At 32.2% G+C, this 22,420-nt stretch overlaps 1 protein-coding gene across 1 annotated transcript; it reads left to right on the top strand.

The window, feature by feature from the left end:
* Nucleotides 1-11,254: 11,254 nt before the first annotated feature.
* On the top strand, nt 11,255-16,882 carry LOC142615701 (V-type proton ATPase subunit d2). Its single transcript, XM_075788466.1, has 10 exons — nt 11,255-11,666; nt 13,481-13,601; nt 13,850-13,957; nt 14,042-14,144; nt 14,947-15,027; nt 15,136-15,221; nt 15,342-15,401; nt 15,483-15,531; nt 16,129-16,263; nt 16,478-16,882. Exons 1-10 carry the CDS (start codon nt 11,486-11,488, stop codon nt 16,607-16,609), a joined length of 1,056 nt encoding a protein of 351 aa, XP_075644581.1. The 5' UTR covers nt 11,255-11,485; the 3' UTR covers nt 16,610-16,882.
* The last annotated feature ends 5,538 nt before the right edge of the window (nt 16,883-22,420 follow it).

The following is a 22,420-nucleotide window of genomic DNA, read 5'->3' as shown; positions in this document are numbered from 1 at the left end:
AAAACAGCTGCTGCAGTAATGGCCTCACCCATCACGTGGGTCGCCATTTTTGGACATCAATATGGACTTTTATGACTGGATAATAATCATATAAAGTTTTTCATTCTTTCACGTACGTGACGTGGCGAATATGTAAACTTTTTGGTTTTCAATTTTTTTTTTTTGCCCCCAAAAGACTTTTGTTTTTTCTTTTCCTTTCTTTGGATAATTGTGTTGGCAATGTTTCACATGATATACTGCAATTAAATGAAACATTAAGAGCCTTCTAATCTAAAGGGTCGATTTTTATTAGTTTAATTAGCAAATGACAATTGATGATATAATCCCATGAATTTGTGGCCGGCAACTTAATTTTGGATTAGAAAGTGGACACCATTGGTTGTAAATTAAGTAATATTAGAGATATTGCAAATTTTATTACATAAATCTAATAAACTATTTTCTCCAATCACATTAAGGTAATTCAAATAGGAAAAATGTTAAAACTACTACAAATTTTAGTACAAAATATTTACAAACTAATGTGATAATGAATTTGATATATTTGTGGACTTTAACAACTTAATTACTAAATGTTTGAATTAATTTTTTATAATTTGTGACACATCAACTTATAAGCCTTATATGGTAAAATTGCAATAACCCAATAAGCACCATTCCACACATGAGGACTCCCCCACCGATTACCACTATATATAGCGGTATAGCCCCATGTTTGCTAGCCTTAGTCACAAGAGTTACAGCAGCTCAATTTGCATTGAAAATTTGAAATTATTCACTTCTAGAGTCCTCCATACATCCTCTCACAACAAGTGGACCCAACAATGGTCTCACACAGGAGCCCATGCTTGTTGTGTGAGGAGGAAGGACTATTTTGTAAGAGTAAATACTTTCTCCTCAAATGCATTGCTTTGAAACACTTAAAGCACTTATCTCAATGCAAGAGCATTAGATTATTTTATATATGAAAATTGTGTGGTTAGTGGGTTAGAGAAAATTTCAAACCAACATCAACTCACTATCCTCTATAATCGGCAAGTTAGTTGAAAAATATAGGTAATTTCGATTCAGCAAATTATGCGGGTTGACTAGATACATTTGCTTACATATTGAAACATCTTCATTTATTCCATAAAATAGAACTTTTTAGTAGATCTTTTCAATGCGCATTTTTTAAAATAGTTATTTATTTTATTATAAATAAATAAAAGAAAAAAAAAATGAGAAAAGAATTTGACACCTAAGCCTTTTAATATTAGTTATATATATAATTTCTATGTCTATATATACAACTAGATATAGGTGGGCTAAGATGGTTTTTGATAAGTTCAAAAAAATCAACCTGCTTGTCAAACTAATCAACATTTTTAATGAGTAAAACTACACAATCCTGCCACCTTCCACTTTTAACCCATGTGACTGACAGGTCAATCGTGTTTGCAGGTTGAATGAGTTTTTCATAAAATCCTATATATTATAATAATTAAATTATTTTAAAAACTCTATTTGATTTTATTATATATTTTGATTTTAACGAATCAGTGGGTTCCAGTTAACTCAATTGGTAAATAAATAAATAAATAAATAAAAGAAAAAAATTATGAGAAAATAATTTGACACCTAAGCCTTTTAATATTAGTCATATATATAATTTCTATGTCTATATATACAACTAGATATAGGTGGGCTAAGATGGTTTTTGATAATTTCAAAAAAATCAACCTGCTTGTCAAACTAATCAACATTTTTAATGAGTAAAACTACACAACCCCGCCACCTTCTACTTTTAACCCACGTGAGTGATAAGTCAATCGTGTTTGCAGGTTGAATGAGTTTTTCACAAAATCCTATATATTATAATAATTAAATTATTTTAAAAACTCTATTTGATTTATTATATATTTTAATTTTAACGAATCAGTGGGTTCAAGTTAACTCAATTGGTATATAAATAAATAAATAAATTATGATAAAAGAATTTGACACCTAAGCCTTTAATATTAGTCATATATATAATTTCTATGTCTATATATACAACTAGATATAGGTGGGCTAAGATGGTTTTTGATAAGTTTAAAAAAATCAACGCTTGTCAAACTAATCAACATTTTTAATGAGCAAAACTACACAACCCTGCCACCTTCCACTTTTAACCCACATGAGTGACAGGTCAGTCATGTTTGCAGGTTGAATGAGTTTTTCACAAAATCCTATATATTATAATAATTAAATTATTTTAAAAACTCTATTTGATTTATTATATTTTTTAATTTTAACGAATCAGTGTGTTCTAGTTAACTCAATTGGTAAATAAATAAATAAATAAAAGAAAAAATTATGAGAAAATAATTTGACAACTAAGCCGTTAATATTAGTCATATATATAATTTCTATGTCTATATATACAACCAGATATAGGTGGGCTAAGATGGTTTTTGATAAGTTCAAAAAAATCAACATGCTTGTCAAACTAATCAACATTTTTAATGAGTAAAACTACACAACCCCGCCACCTTCCACTTTTAACCCACGTGAGTGATAGGTCAGTCATGTTTGCAGGTTGAATGAGTTTTTCACAAAATCCTATATATTGTAATAATTAAATTATTAAAAAATGTATTTGATTTATTATATATTTTAATTTTAACGAATCAATAGGTTCCAGTTAACTCAATTGGTAAATAAATAAATAAAATATGTGAAAAGAATTTGACGCCTAAGCCTTTTAATATTAGTCATATATATAATTTCTATGTCTATATATACAACTAGATATAGGTGGGCTAAGATGGTTTTTGACAAGTTCAAAAAAATCAACCTGCTTGTCAAACTAATCAACATTTTTAATGAGTAAAACTACACAACACTGCCACTTTCCACTTTTAACCTACGTGAGTGACAGGTTAATCGTGTTTGCAGGTTGAGTGAGTTTTTCACAAAATCCTATATATTGTAATAATTAAATTATTAAAAAATGTATTTGATTTATTATATATTTTAATTTTAACGAATCAGTGAATTACAGTTAACTCAATTGATAAAGTTTCTGATAGTTAAATAAGAGAGTTAGAATTCAATCCCTGCTTACATCAAAAACTAATTGATGTATTATCTCAAAATAAAATAATAATAATAATATAAGGACTATTCTTTTTGCATCCATTGTGATTGTGTGTAACATTTCACAATATTTTGACTCCAAAATGTGGGAAAAGTTCAAACTTCAAAAGAGCACAAACATTTTTGTGAAATTTGCTTTATTTTGAGCTTCCTTTTTGCAGTCCTTTTTAATGCTATTTCAAATCAAGTGTACCTCGTTCCTTTATAAGATGACTTGAATGCAAAAAGTCGTGAAAACCATGACATTCACTTTTCTTTAATTTCTTTGTTTGGTTGGTATATGTTAGGAAGATCGGCTTCGCTGAGTCAGCCTTGGTGTGGAACTCACAAAACCTACATTTGTTGGAAAAAGAAAATATAAATAAAAAGAGATAGATATTAGTAAATATATTAATTATTGGGTATTAGGTATACATAGAGAAAAGTCTTACATGAAAAACAAAAATAATGAATTTTAGTTTTTTTTTTAGTAATTAATATAAAATTCTTTGGTCCAATTCGAAGACTTGAACTTTAGAAAAACGTGATATCCTTATAAATATGTTATATTATGTTACAATTAAGATAATTTGTCATATTAAGAATTTAAGACCTCTCAATTGAAGTGTTTTTTCTAAAGTGGTGGTGTGTGTGACTAGGAGGGCGTTTGGATAGCACAAACGTGTGTCCACGTCCAAGTTTTCTTCTTCTTCTTCTTTCTTTTTTTTTTTTACGCGTGTTTGTTACTGTTCATTGGCCATGAACAGTGATTTTTAGGCCAATGAACAGTAAATTTTGGCATAAATAGTGTTTTTTACCCATTTAAAAGTTATTTTGCTACAGTATTTTCAATTTTCAGCAATAAGTTCTATCTAAACAGACCCTAGGTTATCAATTTTTCTTTTGCAATTGGAATTAGAACATTGATTAAAGGTGGTTTAATTATCAAAGTCTCCCGTAAATGCAATTGGAATTTGGATTAGAGACAAAGTATATACTCATATAAGTGTGTATCAGTCAGTATCACACAAAGCAATGTCACAAAGTCCATACATATGATCTTGGAAAAGGGTTTATGCGTTACAGTGTAATGCAATAATATTTTTAATTATTTAGAGATTGTAGTTTGGTCTAGTGTAAAAGCATAATCGATTTTTTTTTTTTTTTTTTAAGTGTAAACCCATATTCTTTAAATTCAATAAATTTTATATGAAATTATGAATGCAAGTTTGGCTGGAAACTATCAAAAACACAGGAGACAAAATATTTAATTATATGAAATTGGAAGATGCATATTGCATAGCTTTTTTTTTTTTTTAATGGAAGGTCCTTTTTAGTTTCCAACTAAGTGAATCTCTTTTTTTCTTTTTTTTGGATACAACTAAGTGAATTTCTTACTCATTCAGAAAAAAATAAATAAAACTGAATATTTTTTTTTTTGGATACAAGATAATTTCTACTCTAGCATAATCTAAGTGTATATGTGTGTAAAGCTCCTTCCTGGAGACTTAAACTCCGGTCCTTACCCCCCACACCCCACAAGCACTTATACTTGTACAGTGACCAACGCACCAAGGGTGTTCGGTGGTATAAAACTGAATTTCTTACTTATAATGAATTGGCATATTTTACTAGGCATGAGGCCACGAAACTCCACGCCAAGCAAAGTCGCATCAGATTAAAATAAATGCCGCATATAACATATTTCATTATGACCATAATAATATAATATTATTAGTAATCACATGCCTTGACAACGTTCCTTCTTCTTTTTTGAGGGATGGGCGGAGGGTGGGGATTTAAAGTTTAAAGGTTGAGATTAAACCTACCATATTTTATATTAATCAATTTTAAACAAAAAAGGAGTAAACGACATTCAGTAAATATATTAATCTTAAATCTTCTTTTATTTTATAAAATTATTCTAATTTTCTAGATTATGCAGGATAGTAATTTGGGTTATATTAAGCATAACTCTATAGATTTTTTTTTTCTTTCTCAAATTAGACTATAAATGTGTATATCCAAATTAAATCCAATAGTATAGTTTATGGCAGGTCCCATGATAACCCATATTTTTTTAGGCCAGATAAGATTAAGTTTTGCTAAGGTATATTACTCTATATTTTGATCCCTAAACATTACCAATTTTTTTTTTCATTTATAAACTTATAAAGTTTGTTTTTCGTTTCTAAACTATTGAAAAGTTCGTTTTTCATCCCTAAACTATTGAAAATGTTTTACTTTATGTCCTTAAACTTTATTAAAAGGTTTTATTTTCTTCCTTAAATTATTAAAAATTGTTCTTTTTTCATTCCTATTTTTGTCTCTAAACTATTTAAAAAAAACTCTTTATAGAGTTTAAAGATGCCAAAAAAAAAAAAAACTCTTTAAAGTTGAGGAATAAAAAACAAAATTTTGATAAAATTTAAAAATAAAAACAGTACTTTACCCATTTTGCTAAATAAGTTGATCTTATTCAACTGGGAGAAATTACAAGGCATGCAGCACGAGAATATTGGGGCTAGACTCCAAAGTCCAAAGAATCCATTGTATAGTAACCTTCAATAATATTGGAAATAAACATTGAAGAACCCCAAAAAGTAGTTTAAGTATTCAATTCAATAAAGCATCATGCACTTGAATTTAAAAACCAATATCCTGGAGATCCTTTGCAAATGTTTTATAAGTGGACAGAAACTGTCCCCCTTCCTATAATTTTTTGTTCCAATTCAAAGCGTAAGATAATAATAAATTAGTGGAATACTTTGCAAGAATCGCATATTAATTTAATCATAATTAACAAGCTAGGTCACTGTTGGAATGCAGTTAGGTTAGTTTGATGGCATTGTTTTGATCACGTACAGGAAGCATTAATCCTTAAGCCAAGATATATATACCGTACCATAAGCTTTCGTTAGCACTAAGCATCTCCCATGTGAGACATTTAGGATTCGATCCTCGACAATAGGAAGCTTAAACGTGGCAAATATTAATTTTACTAAAGGTTAGTGACTATTTCTTTATATATATATATATATATATAAAAGAAATATAAATAATGTTCATTAACAGGTTGGCTACGGTAACAGACACACAAAAACATTATCTTTAAGGTCAAAGAATCAAATTTAACCATAATTAAGTTACAAGATTGGGTTGATAACTGTAGATACTAGATGTATATTTATTTATGTTTTTAATATGTGTTTTATATAACAGATATATGTATATAATATGCTGTTAAATTTTTTTTTTTTTTGAGAACGTAATATGCTGTTAATTTGATGGGAAAAAGAGAAAAAAATAATAATGATATGTGCTAAACATTAACATCAAATCAAGAAAAAAGATAATTTTTCTCAAAAAAAGAAAAAAGAAAAGAGATAATTAAGAGTAATGGTTGTGTACTGGACAGAGGAATTTGAATGACGTCAAAAATTTATACCATCCCTCAATGAATTTATTTTAAGGTTAAGATTTTACGTTATTTTTACCTAGCAACTCAGATTGAAAGTAGATGAATAATATCGTCTGGGAATGTGTTAACCAACTTGCCTATCCTTTGTAGTTCCTTGGAGGCTTTTCTGGCCAGGTTATATATGGGCTGCTGAGTTTTCTCTTATCGTTGGATATGGGAGAATTTGTGCCATTGTAAAATTTGAGCTAATTGTGGCATCTTCTATCACATTACCATGCAAAGCTAGGTCTGTATCAGAGTTGGCCAAAGCTGCTATAATGGAGGAGTTGTCTTCTTCAAATTTGGCATGGTCCAAGCCATTCTCAAAGGCAAATTGGACTGCCCACTTGGGCGTCACCATTTATATAAAGGCGTATCTAGTTATATATCAATTAAAACTTTAAATGACGGAGTAACATGTACTTTGTTAAATACAAAAATATAAAATTCAAACCATAAAAAGAGAGTTCATTTAACTTAAAATAGAGAGGATCTTTATCCACGTGGAATACAATCGAAGAAAACGATCAATAATGATTAGTGATATTTTGTATAATTTTTGGACGTTATTTGATTTTTTATTTTATCTTGTTATCATTTTGGTGAATTAAAGCACAAAAGCCTTTGAAATCAATTACCTTTCTCAATGCCAGTGACCCTTTGCCTGTCTTTGAACCAAATAACGGAGGAAAAACAAAAGTGTTACAAAATGGATGGCTTGTTTTTTCCCTGATCGACAATTAGCTAGGATAAGTTTGATATACAATAATAAATTCTGTACTATAATAGTTATCTTTTTAGGCATAATTATTTTGTTGTTTAACTGTTATTTCGTTATGGGAAACAGTTATTCCTGTGTGCTTTAAATTGAGGAACAATCATATACACAATAATAGAAGTCATGCATCATATGTATATATATAGGGCTTAGTCAAAAAGTTTTGTTTAAGAGCCAATTTATAATACTAATTTATTAACCTATACTAACTTCCATATACATGCGTAAACTCAAACATCTATCTACGCACATAACTTAGTATCCTCCATAGTGAATCCTTAAAATTTTCGTTTTTAATATAAGTTACCAAATTTTCTACCAAAGTGAGTAAAAAATTTTCAATTGAACTAATGAAGTATTAAAAAACATGAATGATCTAAAATTTTAATAGAAACAAGAACACATTTTACAATAAAAAATAAATGTGAGAAAAAAAAATATTTTTTATAATTACTAGACCAATATTAACAATTTTTTTAAGAATATCGTTGGACTAACTCAAATATTTAGAAGGGCCAAGTCCCATTTTTGTTGGCTAATTATTAAAATGTTAAATATTTATATATAGTATACAAATATTTTTAAAAAAATTTTGAGGGGCCATAGCCCCCTCCCACCCAATGAAGCATGTAGCTCCGTCCCTGCTCACTCTTACAACTACACTATATGAGAAGGAGGATACATATATCCAATTCATGAGATAATTATTACTTTATAACTTAAATATTTATCAAACAACCAAAAACTAAGTGAAGTATTTTACCTATGGATGGCAATGGGCAGGGCTGGAGGGAAGGGGGAGGGGAAATGCCCCCTTAACTAGGGGTGTCAATTCGGGTTAGTGTGTCAGGTTCATGTCGTGTCGAGGTAGAGGTATTTGATTAAATGACTTAATCCTAACCCGATTTATTTAATAATCGTGTCATGATCCTTCAACCCTAACCCGACCTGTTAATAAGGCAGGTTGACCTAACCTAACCTAACTCATTTGACAAGCTTAATAAACGAGTCGTGTTAGGTTGACACAAATGTAACACAATCCATTTCAACCAGCATAATATTAAATATAACATCCATTTAGAAATAATTTTTTTTATATCCCAAAAAGCAGTGCATACACTCTAAGTTTTCAACCTACATTCAAAATAATATAATTCAGCAAAAATATAACATTCATCTAGAAATAAGTTTTTTACACTCCAAAAGAAATGCATACACTTCAACCCAAATTCAAAATAACAAAGTTTAACAAAAATAAAATAACATAGTTCGACAAAAATATAATCTCCTTGGAATTCGCCAAATGCTAATTATCAATATTGAAAGAATTTGAGCAAGCAGTAGACTAATCCTGACTATGACCATGATTATCATCCCTAGATTCTTTGTTAATGTCCAAATTCATAACATCTTCCACAAGCTCATCCAATTTCATTGGTGCAAGTTCTATGCCAAATATATAATTGGAAATTGAAACTTTACAGACCCTAGAACTACTAATAAATAAATATATATATATATATATATATATATATATATTTATTAGTAGTTCTAGGGTCTGTAAAGTTTCAATTTCCAATTATATATGTGCGTGCCCGGATACGTCTGTTGGGCCTGAGGGGTATTTGGGCTCATAATCTATTTGTATGGTGGGCTTTTGGATTCTCTACCACGGGTAATGTTATGCTCGGCATACACGGCACCCCCTGCTTCCCTTGTTATCCCAATCGCTCTCCCTCTTCTCCCAGGATGATCTCTTACTCCAATCTCCCCTCTTCCAATTGTCCAACCCCCTTCACTGGAGCTTCCCTGCCTATTTATAGCCAAAGTTAGTGAGATGGTCACGATCATTCTCCTGGTGGGTGGAAGGAGAGGCCCAATATTGTGTCTCCTAAGTGGAGTCTCAATTATGAGTGACAGGCAGTGGCATTGGAACTAGTTCCACCGCTGAACCTGACGTTCGGCAGGGGCACTCCCCAGGCAACGGAGTGAAGGTCCAATACCATATTATTTAAGTGGATATTTGGTGATGGGTGGGAGAAGGTGGTGGTGGCCTCAGAACCCGCTTTGCCAGTAGACTCTACGCTCGGCAGGGTATCCCCTAAGTGATGTCGCGCATTCCGAGCTCAACTTGCTCGGATGGCGTATTTGCCGGAGGGGGCGCGTCTTTGTGCCGGCCGGTCACCCCGTAAATGTCTTTAAACATGATCGGTGAGAGCCTCTCAGACGTGTTATCACAACCCTAGGCCTCTAAGTGGGCTTGGAGAGAGACTCCTGTACAATATCCCTTGTAAATTTTTGTAATTACTCACTTTTCTTTTTAAATTTAAAATATATGTTGAATATAAAAGTAATTTGACAAATCTAAAATAAAATAAATATTTATTTGTTATACGGGTCAAATGGGTTGTGTTAAGTGGGTCATATCGGGTTAATACAAATAAATTAGCGTGTCAAACATATCTATTGCCGGTTACGCAGGTGACCCGCTTATGACACGTTTTTTATCGTGTCACTTTTGGGTTAACCCGTTTATGACCCAAACCCATTAAGGCCTAACTCTAATCTGAAAAAATTCTATCGAATTCATGTCATGTTCGCGGGTTGGGTCGTACATTGACACCCCTAGACGCCCAGAAAATCTCAAGTACTGGTATTATATATAGTGCTAGTAATAATTATTTGCATACACAAGGACAATTAGCATTTTTACATACATATAGTACTGTGTGTTAGTTCATCACAGGAAAACCCCATTTCACATTCCGACAGGCCACTGCAACTATTTTAATAGAATAATAGGTCCCACTTTATAAATAATATTATAATAAAATAAAACCACTTATACAGCCTAATTCTCCACTACTATTTTACCGAATAGAATTATGAAAAAAAAAAATTTATTTCACTCACTAGTCACTAAAGCACCTCGAAAAAGTCGAGGAACATAAAAATTTTTGCAACTTTTTGTCACAATTGTTACATGGCACAGTGTGACTATTGAAGAAAAAATGGTGGGTTTATGTGTTGGTATTGGTTAACCACTCATAGCCTCTCATGTTAGGATTTTGACAAAAAAATTGTGAAATAATTTGTGATCTAGAATTACTCATAACACCTTTGTTTCGTATAACAAATTTTTCTTTCCTTACCAACATTTTTTAGTCTCAAACCCAAGTTTTTTTACAAAACCAAATTTTAATTGTGGACGACAATTATATTTGCATATAGTTGTTCATTTATTTTGTGATTAATATCAATTAATACATTTTCAATTTAATTTTACTCTTAATCTTGACTTTTGATCTTGCCCTCCCAAACCTAAAATCCTAGCTCCGCCACTGGCAATGGGTGAGAATGGGTTGGATCAAGGGTGACCCATCCCCTTCCCGTCATCACTTCGAGGCAAGGAAAACCAATGTGAGACAAGAGCAGGGTAATACGGATTCAGGGCATTTGGCCATTCTTAATAAGGCAACTTTGAGATTAATGATTTAGAGATGAATGATAAAGAGAATAGGCAATGCTAAGAGAGAGAATTTTTTTTTTTAAGGGACAATAAATAGAATATGTGAAAAAAATACATATAAATAATATGAGCAAAGCCCGTTCTTACTCCATCACCTTTTTAAGACAAGGAAAATCTGCATGGGATAGAATGAGATAGGGCGAGAAATTTTTGTCATCTCTATTTTTACATGATGATAAAAAGAAATTATCATAAGGTGAATGTCAATCTGATTGTATTAAAAAAAAATAAATAAATAAAAACCCACCAATCTTCTCCATTTGGGGCTTGCTTGAACCCTAATAGCAAATTTTATAATCTAGCCCAATGGTATTGGTACAGCCCATCTCAACAACAGAATCCAAGTTCGACCCACTCATCCCCATCCTCAGAAAACTTGGCAGTCATTAACGTAAAACCGGAGGGCAATATAGTAATTTCACACCCGCATCATGGTGATCCAGATCGACTCTCCTTCCTCGTGTCCTCGATCTGATATTCTGAATGCAGCAAAAATCCAAAACCAAACAAAAACACAAACCCCTCCTCATTCAGAGAAACTTCGCATTTCTCTAATTCAGATCTCTCTCTATCTCTGTCTCTGTGATCGATCGCCAAGAAAGAAGAAGAAGAAGAGAAAATGTACGGATTCGAAGCCTTAACGTTCAACGTAGATGGAGGGTACTTGGAAGCGATCGTGAGGGGACACAGAGCTGGGCTTCTCACCGCCTCTGATTACAACAACTTGTGCCAGTGCGAAAACCTCGATGACATCAAGATGCACCTCTCCGCCACCGAGTACGGCCCTTACCTCCAAAACGGTGCGTTTTTCAACAATTTCGCTCTTTCTTTCTTTTTTTTTTTTTTTTTTTGAGAAAATTTACGCTTCTGATTATTAATGTCTCTGATTTGAATTTAGCATTGTAATATAGTATGTGTTTGTTTGATTAATGTTAAATACTACTTTAGTTGAACTTGAAAAAGTCACTTATTGTTTATTTGATGTTGATTTATTAGGGTATGAACATTAGATAGTTAATGATTAGAGATCAAGATGGGAATTTTTTGCGTAGATTATTTAATTATTAATTACAATATGTACCGTAAGCTTAACTTGATAGGAAATTGTGAATTTAATCATTTAACTATTTTTCTAGCACTATCCTGAGACCCAACATGTGGAATTTTTTTTTTTTTTTTTTAAATTTTAAATGAGAGGTAAAAGTGGAGATTATAGACAAATGTTCAAACTTAGGACCGCTTACTCTGATACTGTGATAAATTACCATTTGTTCCAAAAGTTTAAGCCGATTGAAAGAGTGAGTTTAATCTTTTTTTTTTTTTTTGGTTGATCAATTTGATAGTTAGTAGGGGGGATTTAAACCCTTGAAGTTTCCGTTAGAAACATCCGGAGGTGCTATTTGAGCTACAAGGTTCTTGGCACTTGTCCACTTGAGGCCCAGCATGTGGAATTTTAAATTTTAAGGGGAGGTATAATGGAGACGGGTGTTCAAACTTAGGATACTTAGGGCTACTTGGCCCTATACCATGATAAACTATCACACCAGTCCTAAAAGTTGTAGCTGATAGAAAGTGGTGAATCTTATCATTTAACTATTATTCTAACCGTTAAAGAGCGTGTGTGATCATGTTTTTATAATATTGGGACATGGTTTTGGTGGAATGTTCTGGATAATTATGGAGCGATTGTTTGTATTCAGTATGAATATGATGCAGTTCGAAGAAGATGATATAGGTAGAGTTGGACATGACGTGATTGAGGCTGTAGTTTGTCTAACACGAGAGAGAAGATTATGGAAAATTGTTTGAAAGTGAATTTGTAGTTTATCTTGTATGTGTATTTGGTGTATGATTTGTGAAATTATTAAGCTTGCTATCTATTCAAAGTTAATTATATAAAATTGGATGACTTTTGAGTATGGTAGGAAGTAGAATTTTGTATGTCGAGTATGAAAGATACTAGGGCTTGGTTATATCTTTCTTATCTTGCAAGGTCTAGAAATGGGGAAAATAGGAGGCTGTGAGGGAATAGGGAATGAGATAATAGTAGCAAAGATGAATTGATGAAGTATCTACTATTATGGACTTCGAATACCGTGGGAGCATACTGTCAAGTTTCCTTCTTTGTCCGATTTTATAGAATTAATTGATAGACTGAATATTAGATATTAAATTTTGTTTTTGTTTTTTTTTGGCCACATACTTTGCACACTTCCAGTGTACTAGGGTTACCCCTTTTTGCGTTTTACAAATGAAATGATTAAAAAATTTCTGACACCTTTTGTCATGCATTGCCTAGTAAAGCATTTAACAGAATAAGATTAAATTAATATGACTGAAAGAAAAAAGGATTCAATATAATATGGTGCAGATAATGGTGATAAGTTTGTTGGATCATTCAACTGCTGGATCTGGTAGTCCCATTTGTCTATTCCCATGAACTTGAGTGTTATATTTTCTGTTGTCTGCTGTTAAATCTATCTGCTTTCTTTATGAGTGGATAAATTGGATTTGCTGTTTTTAAGCACATACATAAGCTGTACCTTTTTTAAAAAAAAATGTTTTTTATTTGACTAAAAGTCACTAATTGTTGATTTTCATAACTTTCTTGCAGAACCTTCCCCATTGCATACAACTACAGTTGTTGAGAAATGCACTCTTAAATTGGTTGATGAGTATAAGCACATGTTATGCCAAGCAACAGAGCCCTTGTCAACCTTCTTAGAGTACATTACGTATGTGAACTTCATCAACTTGATAACATTAGTTTTGTTTTCAAATTTGTTTAAACTAATTGACCATCCAACTACTTGTGGGAAAACTGTTCTAGGCAATTTGGAGATGAACTATGAAATCACTACCTTATTTATTTAAACAATGACTAACAAAAGAGAAATTGAACCTATTATGATTACAACTACTAAAGGAATTAGAAATTGTACTTGTTCAAATTTTTTCATATTATATCTCCTGCTTCTTACAGATATGGTCACATGATAGACAATGTTGTCCTGATTGTTACTGGAACCTTGCATGAGAGAGATGTTCATGAACTATTGGAAAAATGCCACCCATTGGGCATGTTTGATAGGTAATTTCAATGCTAAATACTGCTTTCTGTTAGTTTTTTTGACAGCTTATAAAATATTTTTTTAATTTTATATTTTCTCCACAGCATTGCTACCCTGGCAGTTGCTCAGAATATGCGGGAGCTTTATAGGCTGGTTCTTGTCGATACACCACTTGCTCCATACTTCTCGGAGTGTATTACATCAGAGGTGCGGACCAGTAAAACCTGCTTTGCTCACCTCTTACATTCTTTTTTCTTAAATTTCTATGGGCATTTTCTGGTCATTCTTTTGCATTGGCTATCTTCATCTTTGTGGGGCTGCACAGTCTATTAAATTAATCACTAGTTCCATTTTCTTTAAACAGTCCTAATTTTGTCGAACACACATTTGATATTGCAGTAGTTAAAGGAGGGTGTGATACTACTTAAAAAAAGAAAGAAAAAAAAAAAAAAAAGAGATTAAACACGTGTGGGTGAAAAGTATTTTTTGGAAATAATTAATCACTAGTTCCATTTTCTTTAAACAGTCCTAATTTTGCCGAACACACATTTGATATTGCAGTAGTTAAAGGAGGGTGTGATACTACTTAAAAAAAGAAAGAAAAAAAAAAGAGAGAGAGACTAAACACGTGTGGGTGAAAAGTATTTTTTGAAAATACGTGTGGGTGAAAAGTATGTTGAAATACGTGTAATGTTGTTTAAAAACTGAAAACATGTGTTTAAACACATGTACCAAACGGGCCCAAGTGTCATACAAGGGCAATGAACTAGAGATGATAACCATTGACATTGTAGCGGAGACATGAAGGTCACATCTTTTTAAGTTTTCAGAAGAATTGCAGAAAATCTTTTATTGTCTTTATTGCATTAATCTTAGTAAATGAGTTAGTTTTGGCAGCAAAAGCATTAGCATCACTATATTATAGAATGATCAATTTGTTTGGCTATTTTGCATGTGATTCTGGTAGGAAACTCTTGATTATGTTCCCTTTTGATTCCCTATCCTGTAGGACTTGGATGACATGAACATTGAAATAATGAGGAACACTCTTTACAAGGCATACCTTGAGGATTTTTACAGGTTCTGCCAGGTGAGCATCAATTGATAAATATATATTTGTAAAAATATATATTACAGATTTTGGAAACTTTTTTAGCATATTCTATGTCTTTGAAATTTAATCTGATATTCTGGACAGAAACTTGGGGGTGCCACAGCAGAGATCATGTCTGACCTCCTTTCCTTTGAGGCTGACAGAAGAGCTGTCAATATTACCATAAATAGGTGCTGTTGATGTCAACAAGCTTTCTTCTTTGCTTTTTATTGTTATTCTTGTGAATCTTTCCAATTTTTCAATTAAATGTGCTTCTTTTTTAAGCATTTGATTTGGTTCACTTCATGCAGCATTGGAACTGAGCTTACCCGAGATGATCGTCGGAAGTTGTACTCTAACTTTGGTTTACTGTAAGCTCTTTTCTCAATCTTGATTTGCTTTTATCAGTGAACATTCAGTTGGATCTGACATGGGCTGCTTGTGTTCAACAGTTACCCATATGGCCATGAGGAACTCGCTGTATGTGAAGACATTGACCAGGTATGTATTTTCATAGCTCTTGGAGTAGGTGTGCTATGAGTCTCATTCAGGAGATTTGGAAATGAGTTTTAGTATTGGATTTAGAAAATGTTGGGGGGCCCTTATTTTGTTGATAGAGATCTGCCTAATAATTAAATGATTACAGACATGCAAGATCTATTTACTTCTGGGTTGTTAGGTTGTTAGGTTGTGGTTTTAGTATCAAAAGATCTTTAAGTTGGTCAATAGGGAAGTTTAGCCTTTTTGTGTCTAGAATGATTATTATAATCCATTACCGTGTTAATGCTTATATCTGGTCTACTGGTTTCTTGAATTTTGGTATCTTCTAAGAAGATACCTATGTGATGGTCGGGAATGCTTGTGAGTTTTTGTCTTTCATCTCCCTTGGAATCAGACTCCACTTTTTTAAGGAAAAGATTAAAAGAGTTAGTAGCTTTGAACTTTCGTCTAGTTGTCATGTTCTGTATTTGGGTGGGATTTTTCTAAACCTAGAGTACGAGACTGCATATTTTTTGGGGTCCTGTACTCATTTGTGCTTCAGATTCTTAATTGTAACTGAGTTTGTGACCTTAGTCCTCTGTTTGGCTGTCATTGTAGGTCCGTGGTGTTATGGAAAAATATCCTCCTTATCAGTCTATCTTTGCTAAAATGTCCTATGGAGAAAGCCAGATGCTAGACAAGGCATTCTATGAAGAGGAGGTGAAAAGGCTTTGCTTAGCATTTGAACAACAGGTTTGTGTTTCAGTAATTGAGCAGGCCTTATCCCCATTACTTGTTCCATTAGTAGTAGTTAATTATGGGATTTAGAAGATAAGCATTCTTGACTACTATATATATCTACGTTCCCTTGTTGTTACAAACACCTGCTGTCTTCAAATTCTCGTACTATTCATAGCCATTGCTCATTTACTCACGATGTTATATTGTCCTGCTTTCTGATCTGCAGTTCCATTATGCTGTTTTCTTTGCGTACATGAGGTTGAGGGAGCAGGAGATAAGGAACCTGATGTGGATTTCTGAATGTGTAGCTCAGAACCAGAAATCCCGAGTCCATGACAGTGTTGTCTTCATATTTTAGTCGAATTTCAACATCTAGAAATAATTATTTGTGATTTGTTTAAGCATAATCTTCTGTAAATCTCCTCCCCGTGTCATCCTCCAATGAGTAGCAGAGAGAAGCCTCCTGCACCGTTTTCGAGATTGTGTGTTGAAAATAATAGCTTTTGTATTTGTTATGTAGAGGGAAAGTCATTGTATCAAATTGGTCAAATATATTTTGGATGTGAGGAGAAATCGGATTTTTTATATTTTTTTCATTATAATAAAAATAATAGGTTGGTGGTTACATAAAGTTATGGCTTTTCATTGAATTTATTAGAATTTTACCTTTAACTAATTACATCGTTTAATTGTCCCAATAAAGCATAAATGATTTTTACCCCCACTTAAAAGCAATTATCAAAGTAAAGAATTGTACCTAGGTTTTGTCTAATAAATGGTCTTCTACACACACACACACACACACACACACACACACACACACACACACATATATATATATATATTTTATACCAACAAGGGTATTTAGACTATTTACTTGAGTGTATGTAGATCTACTTTACTGTCTCACAGTTCCTAAAATACACACTTTAAGTTATTACAAAGAAGAATCTCTTGGTGGTAACCTCAAGATGGGGCAAGAAGTTTCAATCTTGGTATCTCATGAATATCATAAGGTCTTAGGAATTATTAAGTCAATTACTTGAAGTTTATATCTTTATTTATTAAACAAACAAATTTTGTTATTGACGGTTGTTGATGCCCAATTTTTTTTTTTTTTTATTCGTACTCAAAAGCCCATACGGAAGAAAACTCAATGAAAAGCAAAGTCCAAAGGCCATCCAAGAAGACTAAAGAGCAAGGGAGGTCCAAAAAAAGAAATGTAAAGGAAAGCAATCTGCAGCAGAATACAGCTTTGCCGCAAAATACAGTTCTTTGGCAGAATGACTTCGGCAGATAAAGAAAAATTAAGTCCAAGACCTTTTGATCCAGTCAACATTATCTGACCCATAAAGGCCCAAATCCTTTTGTATAAAGGGATAGGTGTGAAAAACTAATATGAAGAAGCACGATGAAAAGAAACGAGGAACAGCAAGAAATGTCAGCCGTAGGAATCACATGAACGAAAAAAAAAAAAAAAACCAAATGAAGTGACAAACGCAGCAAGAAACGTATGAAGAAATAAGACAAAGACACACAGTATAACGAAACAAAACTAATCTGCTATGGCAGAAATGGCGTGGGAACGAAATGAGACAAAAACAGAAGACAGTGGAGTAAGCACAGAAGGGCCGGAGCACTTCCAACCTATACCCAGCCAATACAAGGGAGGTGGGCCCACGGTCAAAGGGATTCAAAGGATGTGGTTTGGTGGTGGGGGAAAAAGAGGGTCTATATTTGGTTTCCAGCCATGACTTCTTTTAGGAATATACCTTCCTGGGATGATATCTTACCCAAAAGAAGTAATAGATAGTTGGGACCATCTGATGCATGCCATAGAACTAGGTAGTGAGGTAGCTCAATCCTTATCCATTTGAACATAGAGGTAGAGGTATACAGCAAAAACAAACAAAAGAGAATTTGTCGTGAAATGAGTAGTGGTGCAGCAAACATGTACTGAGTAATGGAAGTGGTCGGGGTAATCAATGGGTTGGTGGGTAGTCCTAAAAGGATGCTCACAACAAATCAAAAACAGTTGATGAAGCTTTAGGGGTAAAAGGGAGAAATTTCATTGAAGTAGCTCACTATAAAAGGAGGAGGTAGCCATGGATGAAAAGAGGGGGGGGACTCAAGAGAGACTCGATGGGGAAGAAGCACCAAAGGGGGGAACCCATGGTAAGAAAGCAGTAAACACCTAAGAGAGGCACTTAGAGAGAGAGAGAGAGAGAGAGAGACCCAAAAAAATGAAAGACCAAAGGGGGAACAACTCACAGCAAGAGAGCAGTAAGAAACTAAAAGTAAAAAAGGAACAAAGAGAAAGAAAGAAGGTGGTAAAAAGAAGAGAGAAAATACGACAGGAATAGGGAGCATGCATCAATAAACCATCTTTTCCCTCCCTCTTAGCAAACCCACTCTTTGAAGTCTCCAAAAGTAATAGCTAGTAGCCATTTAGGCCTATTTTCCAAAATGCACAACTTTGATGACAGAAGCCTATTATTGTTAGGTTTAGTGCCCTTAAATCCTATTGTATAATGTTATGTATGATATTATGTATGACATTATGTATGACTTAATATTGTGATTAATAAAATTGTTTTATTATTATCTAAAATAATGGAAACATGAATATTAGGACATTGTCATATAGTCCATGGGATGCATAGTATGTGATTTATATGATTTAGTCACAGAAGATATAAGTCACAAGTTCTTTGTAAAATCAGAATTTATAGTACGTAGTCAGTGATGAAATTGGGCATTTCATCTGCGAAGACTATAGCGTATCAACTAAAATGATTTGTCTTGATCATGGAAGTAAAGACTTCTAATTGATATGTTTTAAGAGTTAAGACATATTGAACTGGACCACTGTGAGATTTGTTATTCTCCTAACGACTGTCAAATGAATAATAAATCTCACAACTTCTATTTACATGAACTCTTAATCCTGAGAGGATAATAGACCTGATCATGAAGTGTAGATTGCTTTGATATATCAAGAGTGAGATCTAAAGTAACGATCAAAATCTCAGTATGTTTGGCAGCCACATTTAGTGTTGATGGAACATATATTCTCAAGATGAAATTCATAATTTCTTAACGGAGATATAAAATATTCTCTTGAGATAAGTTTAATGGGTTTGGTTATTCAGAGTGTTAGGCCTAACCACTTTAGTAAAGACTTACTAAAGTATATATTTATGAAATTGGATTTCATAAATATATGATGAATAACTTAAAAGATTAAACTGGGTACTCAAGGATTAAGATGTAATAATTTTCAAAGTGGCAGTCTATATTTATGACTTTGTATTACTACGAATATTTTATGAATGGGTTGCATGTATAATAAAATTTTGGGATATAATTTATTAATAAGGCCTAGAGTGCAATTATATTTATATAGTGGTATTAAATATAATTAAAAGTAACTTTGGACTTGTCAAGAGTTGACGGAAAAACTCAAAACCCATTGGAGCTAGTGTCTTATTGGTTCCTTTTGGTCTCATTTCAAACCACACACTAAAGCCCAATTGGAAAGGCCCAATAGGCTAGTCTAATTAGATAATCAGTTAGTTATAAAGGAAGAAATATACAGAATTTTTATTAGTGATATAAGAAATGATGTGTATGTGAGAGTGAGACACACTTTTTTTTTCCCTTTGAAAACTGATTGAGAGACCACACATTTTGGGCATAAAGTGGAATTAGAGTGAAGATTAAAAATATTCCCGAGTACTTCAATCTTTAGTTTTGAATTTCACCACATTAAGGTACGCTATCTTATTCTTAAATTCTGAAATTTACATAGTGCGCGTTATCAATCATGAATGAAATAGATCCTTAGTTGTTGCTTCAGTTGTGTGTTTTGTATGAGATACAAAACCAGTTTTTTTTTTCAACAATTACAAGGTTGGTCAAGTTGGAGTTTGGGTTCCTTCTTAGTTTACTTATTTTATGGAAAGATTCAATACTTAATTTCTATTGCAAATACATTTGATTTCTCTCATTATAAGTTATAATTGTTGTATTCAGTCATTCTGCTGTAATACGTTTTTATCACGTTTGCTGCATCAGTTGTCCTGCTGTGGTATCTTTACTTGTTGTATTAGTCATTCTGCTGTAGCACATTTTTATTATATTTACCGTGTTAGCTATTACACTAGCTAAACATCTTCTACTGAAACTTTCTTATTTCTTTGTTATTACGTGTTTTACTTTTAACATAAACTAATCATCATTCTGCCATAAGTATATATATACATATATCTTGTTTCTCATGTTCTGCAAAATATATTATATAAATGTATTGTGAATATGTACAAGTATATTTATGAATATATGTATGTATATTTTTGAGAATATGTCAACCCATGTAAACTAACATTTGTTTGATGGGTAATTTCTTTGGGTTTTAGATTTGTTTATGTGCAGGAAGTAAAAAAAACATTTCTGCAGTAAAAAATGAAGAGTAGTCATTCACATTGCGGAAGGCTTTATTGCACAGCAGAAGACTTTAATGCACAACAGAAAGCTTTATTGCACAACATAAGGCTTTACTGCATAGCAGACGGTTTTACTGCACAGCAGAAAATTTTGCTGCATAGCAGAAAAGTTAGACCTATGGTAGAAACTGGAGAAAAGTTCTTTTTGCGGCAAAAATAGAGGATAAGCCCAATTTGTAGCGTCTTTCCTTAGACTTTGGACTCACAGTTTGTGCACAAACTGGCAGCGGCAGAATGGTACTTTGGAGCTCATTCCGCGAAGCGCCAGACTTAACTTCCCTCTTAGAAAAAGTTTAGACTAAGCGTTGTCCAATAACATCAAGACGCGTGTTTAAGGTACAAGAAACGTAAAAAAAAACCCTCGACAAGTGTGAAATTTGGGTATTATCTTTTATTTTGGAAGAAGTTAGAGATTATATAAATTTTATTATACAAGATAACTAATGCGATAATGAATATGATTGGTGAATATTAACAACATTTTGTTGTTGCAATATCCATAGCATCATTCCTTTATATTTCTTAATTTTCATGGGAAAAAAGCAAAGAGAAATTAATAACTTCATTAGTAAGTGAGAGGGTAAATAAACCATTTTATGAACAACTCAAGTTTAACTTCAGGAAAAAACTTATTTTATTTTTTTAACAAATGAGTCAACCTCGAGCCCAAATTTAGCCTCAACAAAAAAGAGTCAATATCTCAAATATAGTAACGTATTTGTGAACAAACTTGTGAGTATGAGGTTAACTTTAAGTATATATAATATTATATATTTATAAGTACACATGTATGAAAATATACTTCATACTTAAATTATTCTTTTCCCATACAAAATAAATAACACAATTAATTTTTTATATTGGATTGAGTCTATTTGTGAATAAATTTACAGGCTATCAAATTATTATTTGTAATTGTTGTAAAATAAATTTATTATTTGTAATCTATTAATGCTATAAAATATAAATAATCCATCTTGTGATAAAAATTATGTATAAGATTTAATAATATAAGGTTGGTAACTTAAAATTTTGATAAGCTTAGAAACAAAAACCATTACATTTAATTATAACTGAAACAATATAATTTATTTATTAGTAATTATTACAATGGTGACTCCAGGAATTTTGTTCAGGGTGTTCCTATTCCACTTTGAAAAAATATTTCGGGTGTTTCGGGACATTTCGGTAAATACTGGCCGTAATTCAAAATTTGGCAAGCATGAAGTTTGTACTTAAAAAAAAAAAAATTTCTTAAAACCAAAATAAATTTGCATTATGCACACCGAAAAACCTCAAAAGAAAAAAAAAATTAATGAACAAAGGCACCGGTACAACAAACTATAAGTTCATTTGAAATATTAATAAAATTATTAATTATTGTTGTTTAGTTGTTTCATAAATTTGTTTGTCTTTTATAAACTATAATTTGTTGTATTGTTGTTTCATTAATTATTAAATTATAAAATTATTAATTTTTGTTTAGCTTAACATAATTTAATTTGTTTGTCTTTTATAATGTATTAGTTAATTAAATTATTAATTATTGATGTTTAGATGTTTCATTCATTTTTTTTACTAACTATTAGGAGTCTAGCACACACCCCACTATGCGTAAGCACACATCTCATGTGTACACACACCCCTACCTCTGCATGCCTTTT

This window comes from Castanea sativa, chromosome 1 (assembly GCF_040712315.1).
Source record: "Castanea sativa cultivar Marrone di Chiusa Pesio chromosome 1, ASM4071231v1".
In the NCBI taxonomy this organism is placed as follows: Eukaryota; Viridiplantae; Streptophyta; class Magnoliopsida; order Fagales; family Fagaceae; genus Castanea; species Castanea sativa.
The sequence above is the reverse complement of the archived record's forward strand: the minus strand, read 5'-3'. Positions and strand labels throughout refer to the sequence as shown.

Coding starts and splice junctions, on each gene's coding strand:
- LOC142615701 (XM_075788466.1), top strand. CDS start 11,486: ATGTACGGATTCGAAGCCTTAACGTTCAACGTAGATGGAGGGTACTTG. Junction 13,602..13,849: donor ACCTTCTTAGAGTACATTAC/GTATGTGAACTT, acceptor TGCTTCTTACAG/ATATGGTCACATGATAGACA. Junction 15,402..15,482: donor TACTCTAACTTTGGTTTACT/GTAAGCTCTTTT, acceptor TGTGTTCAACAG/TTACCCATATGGCCATGAGG.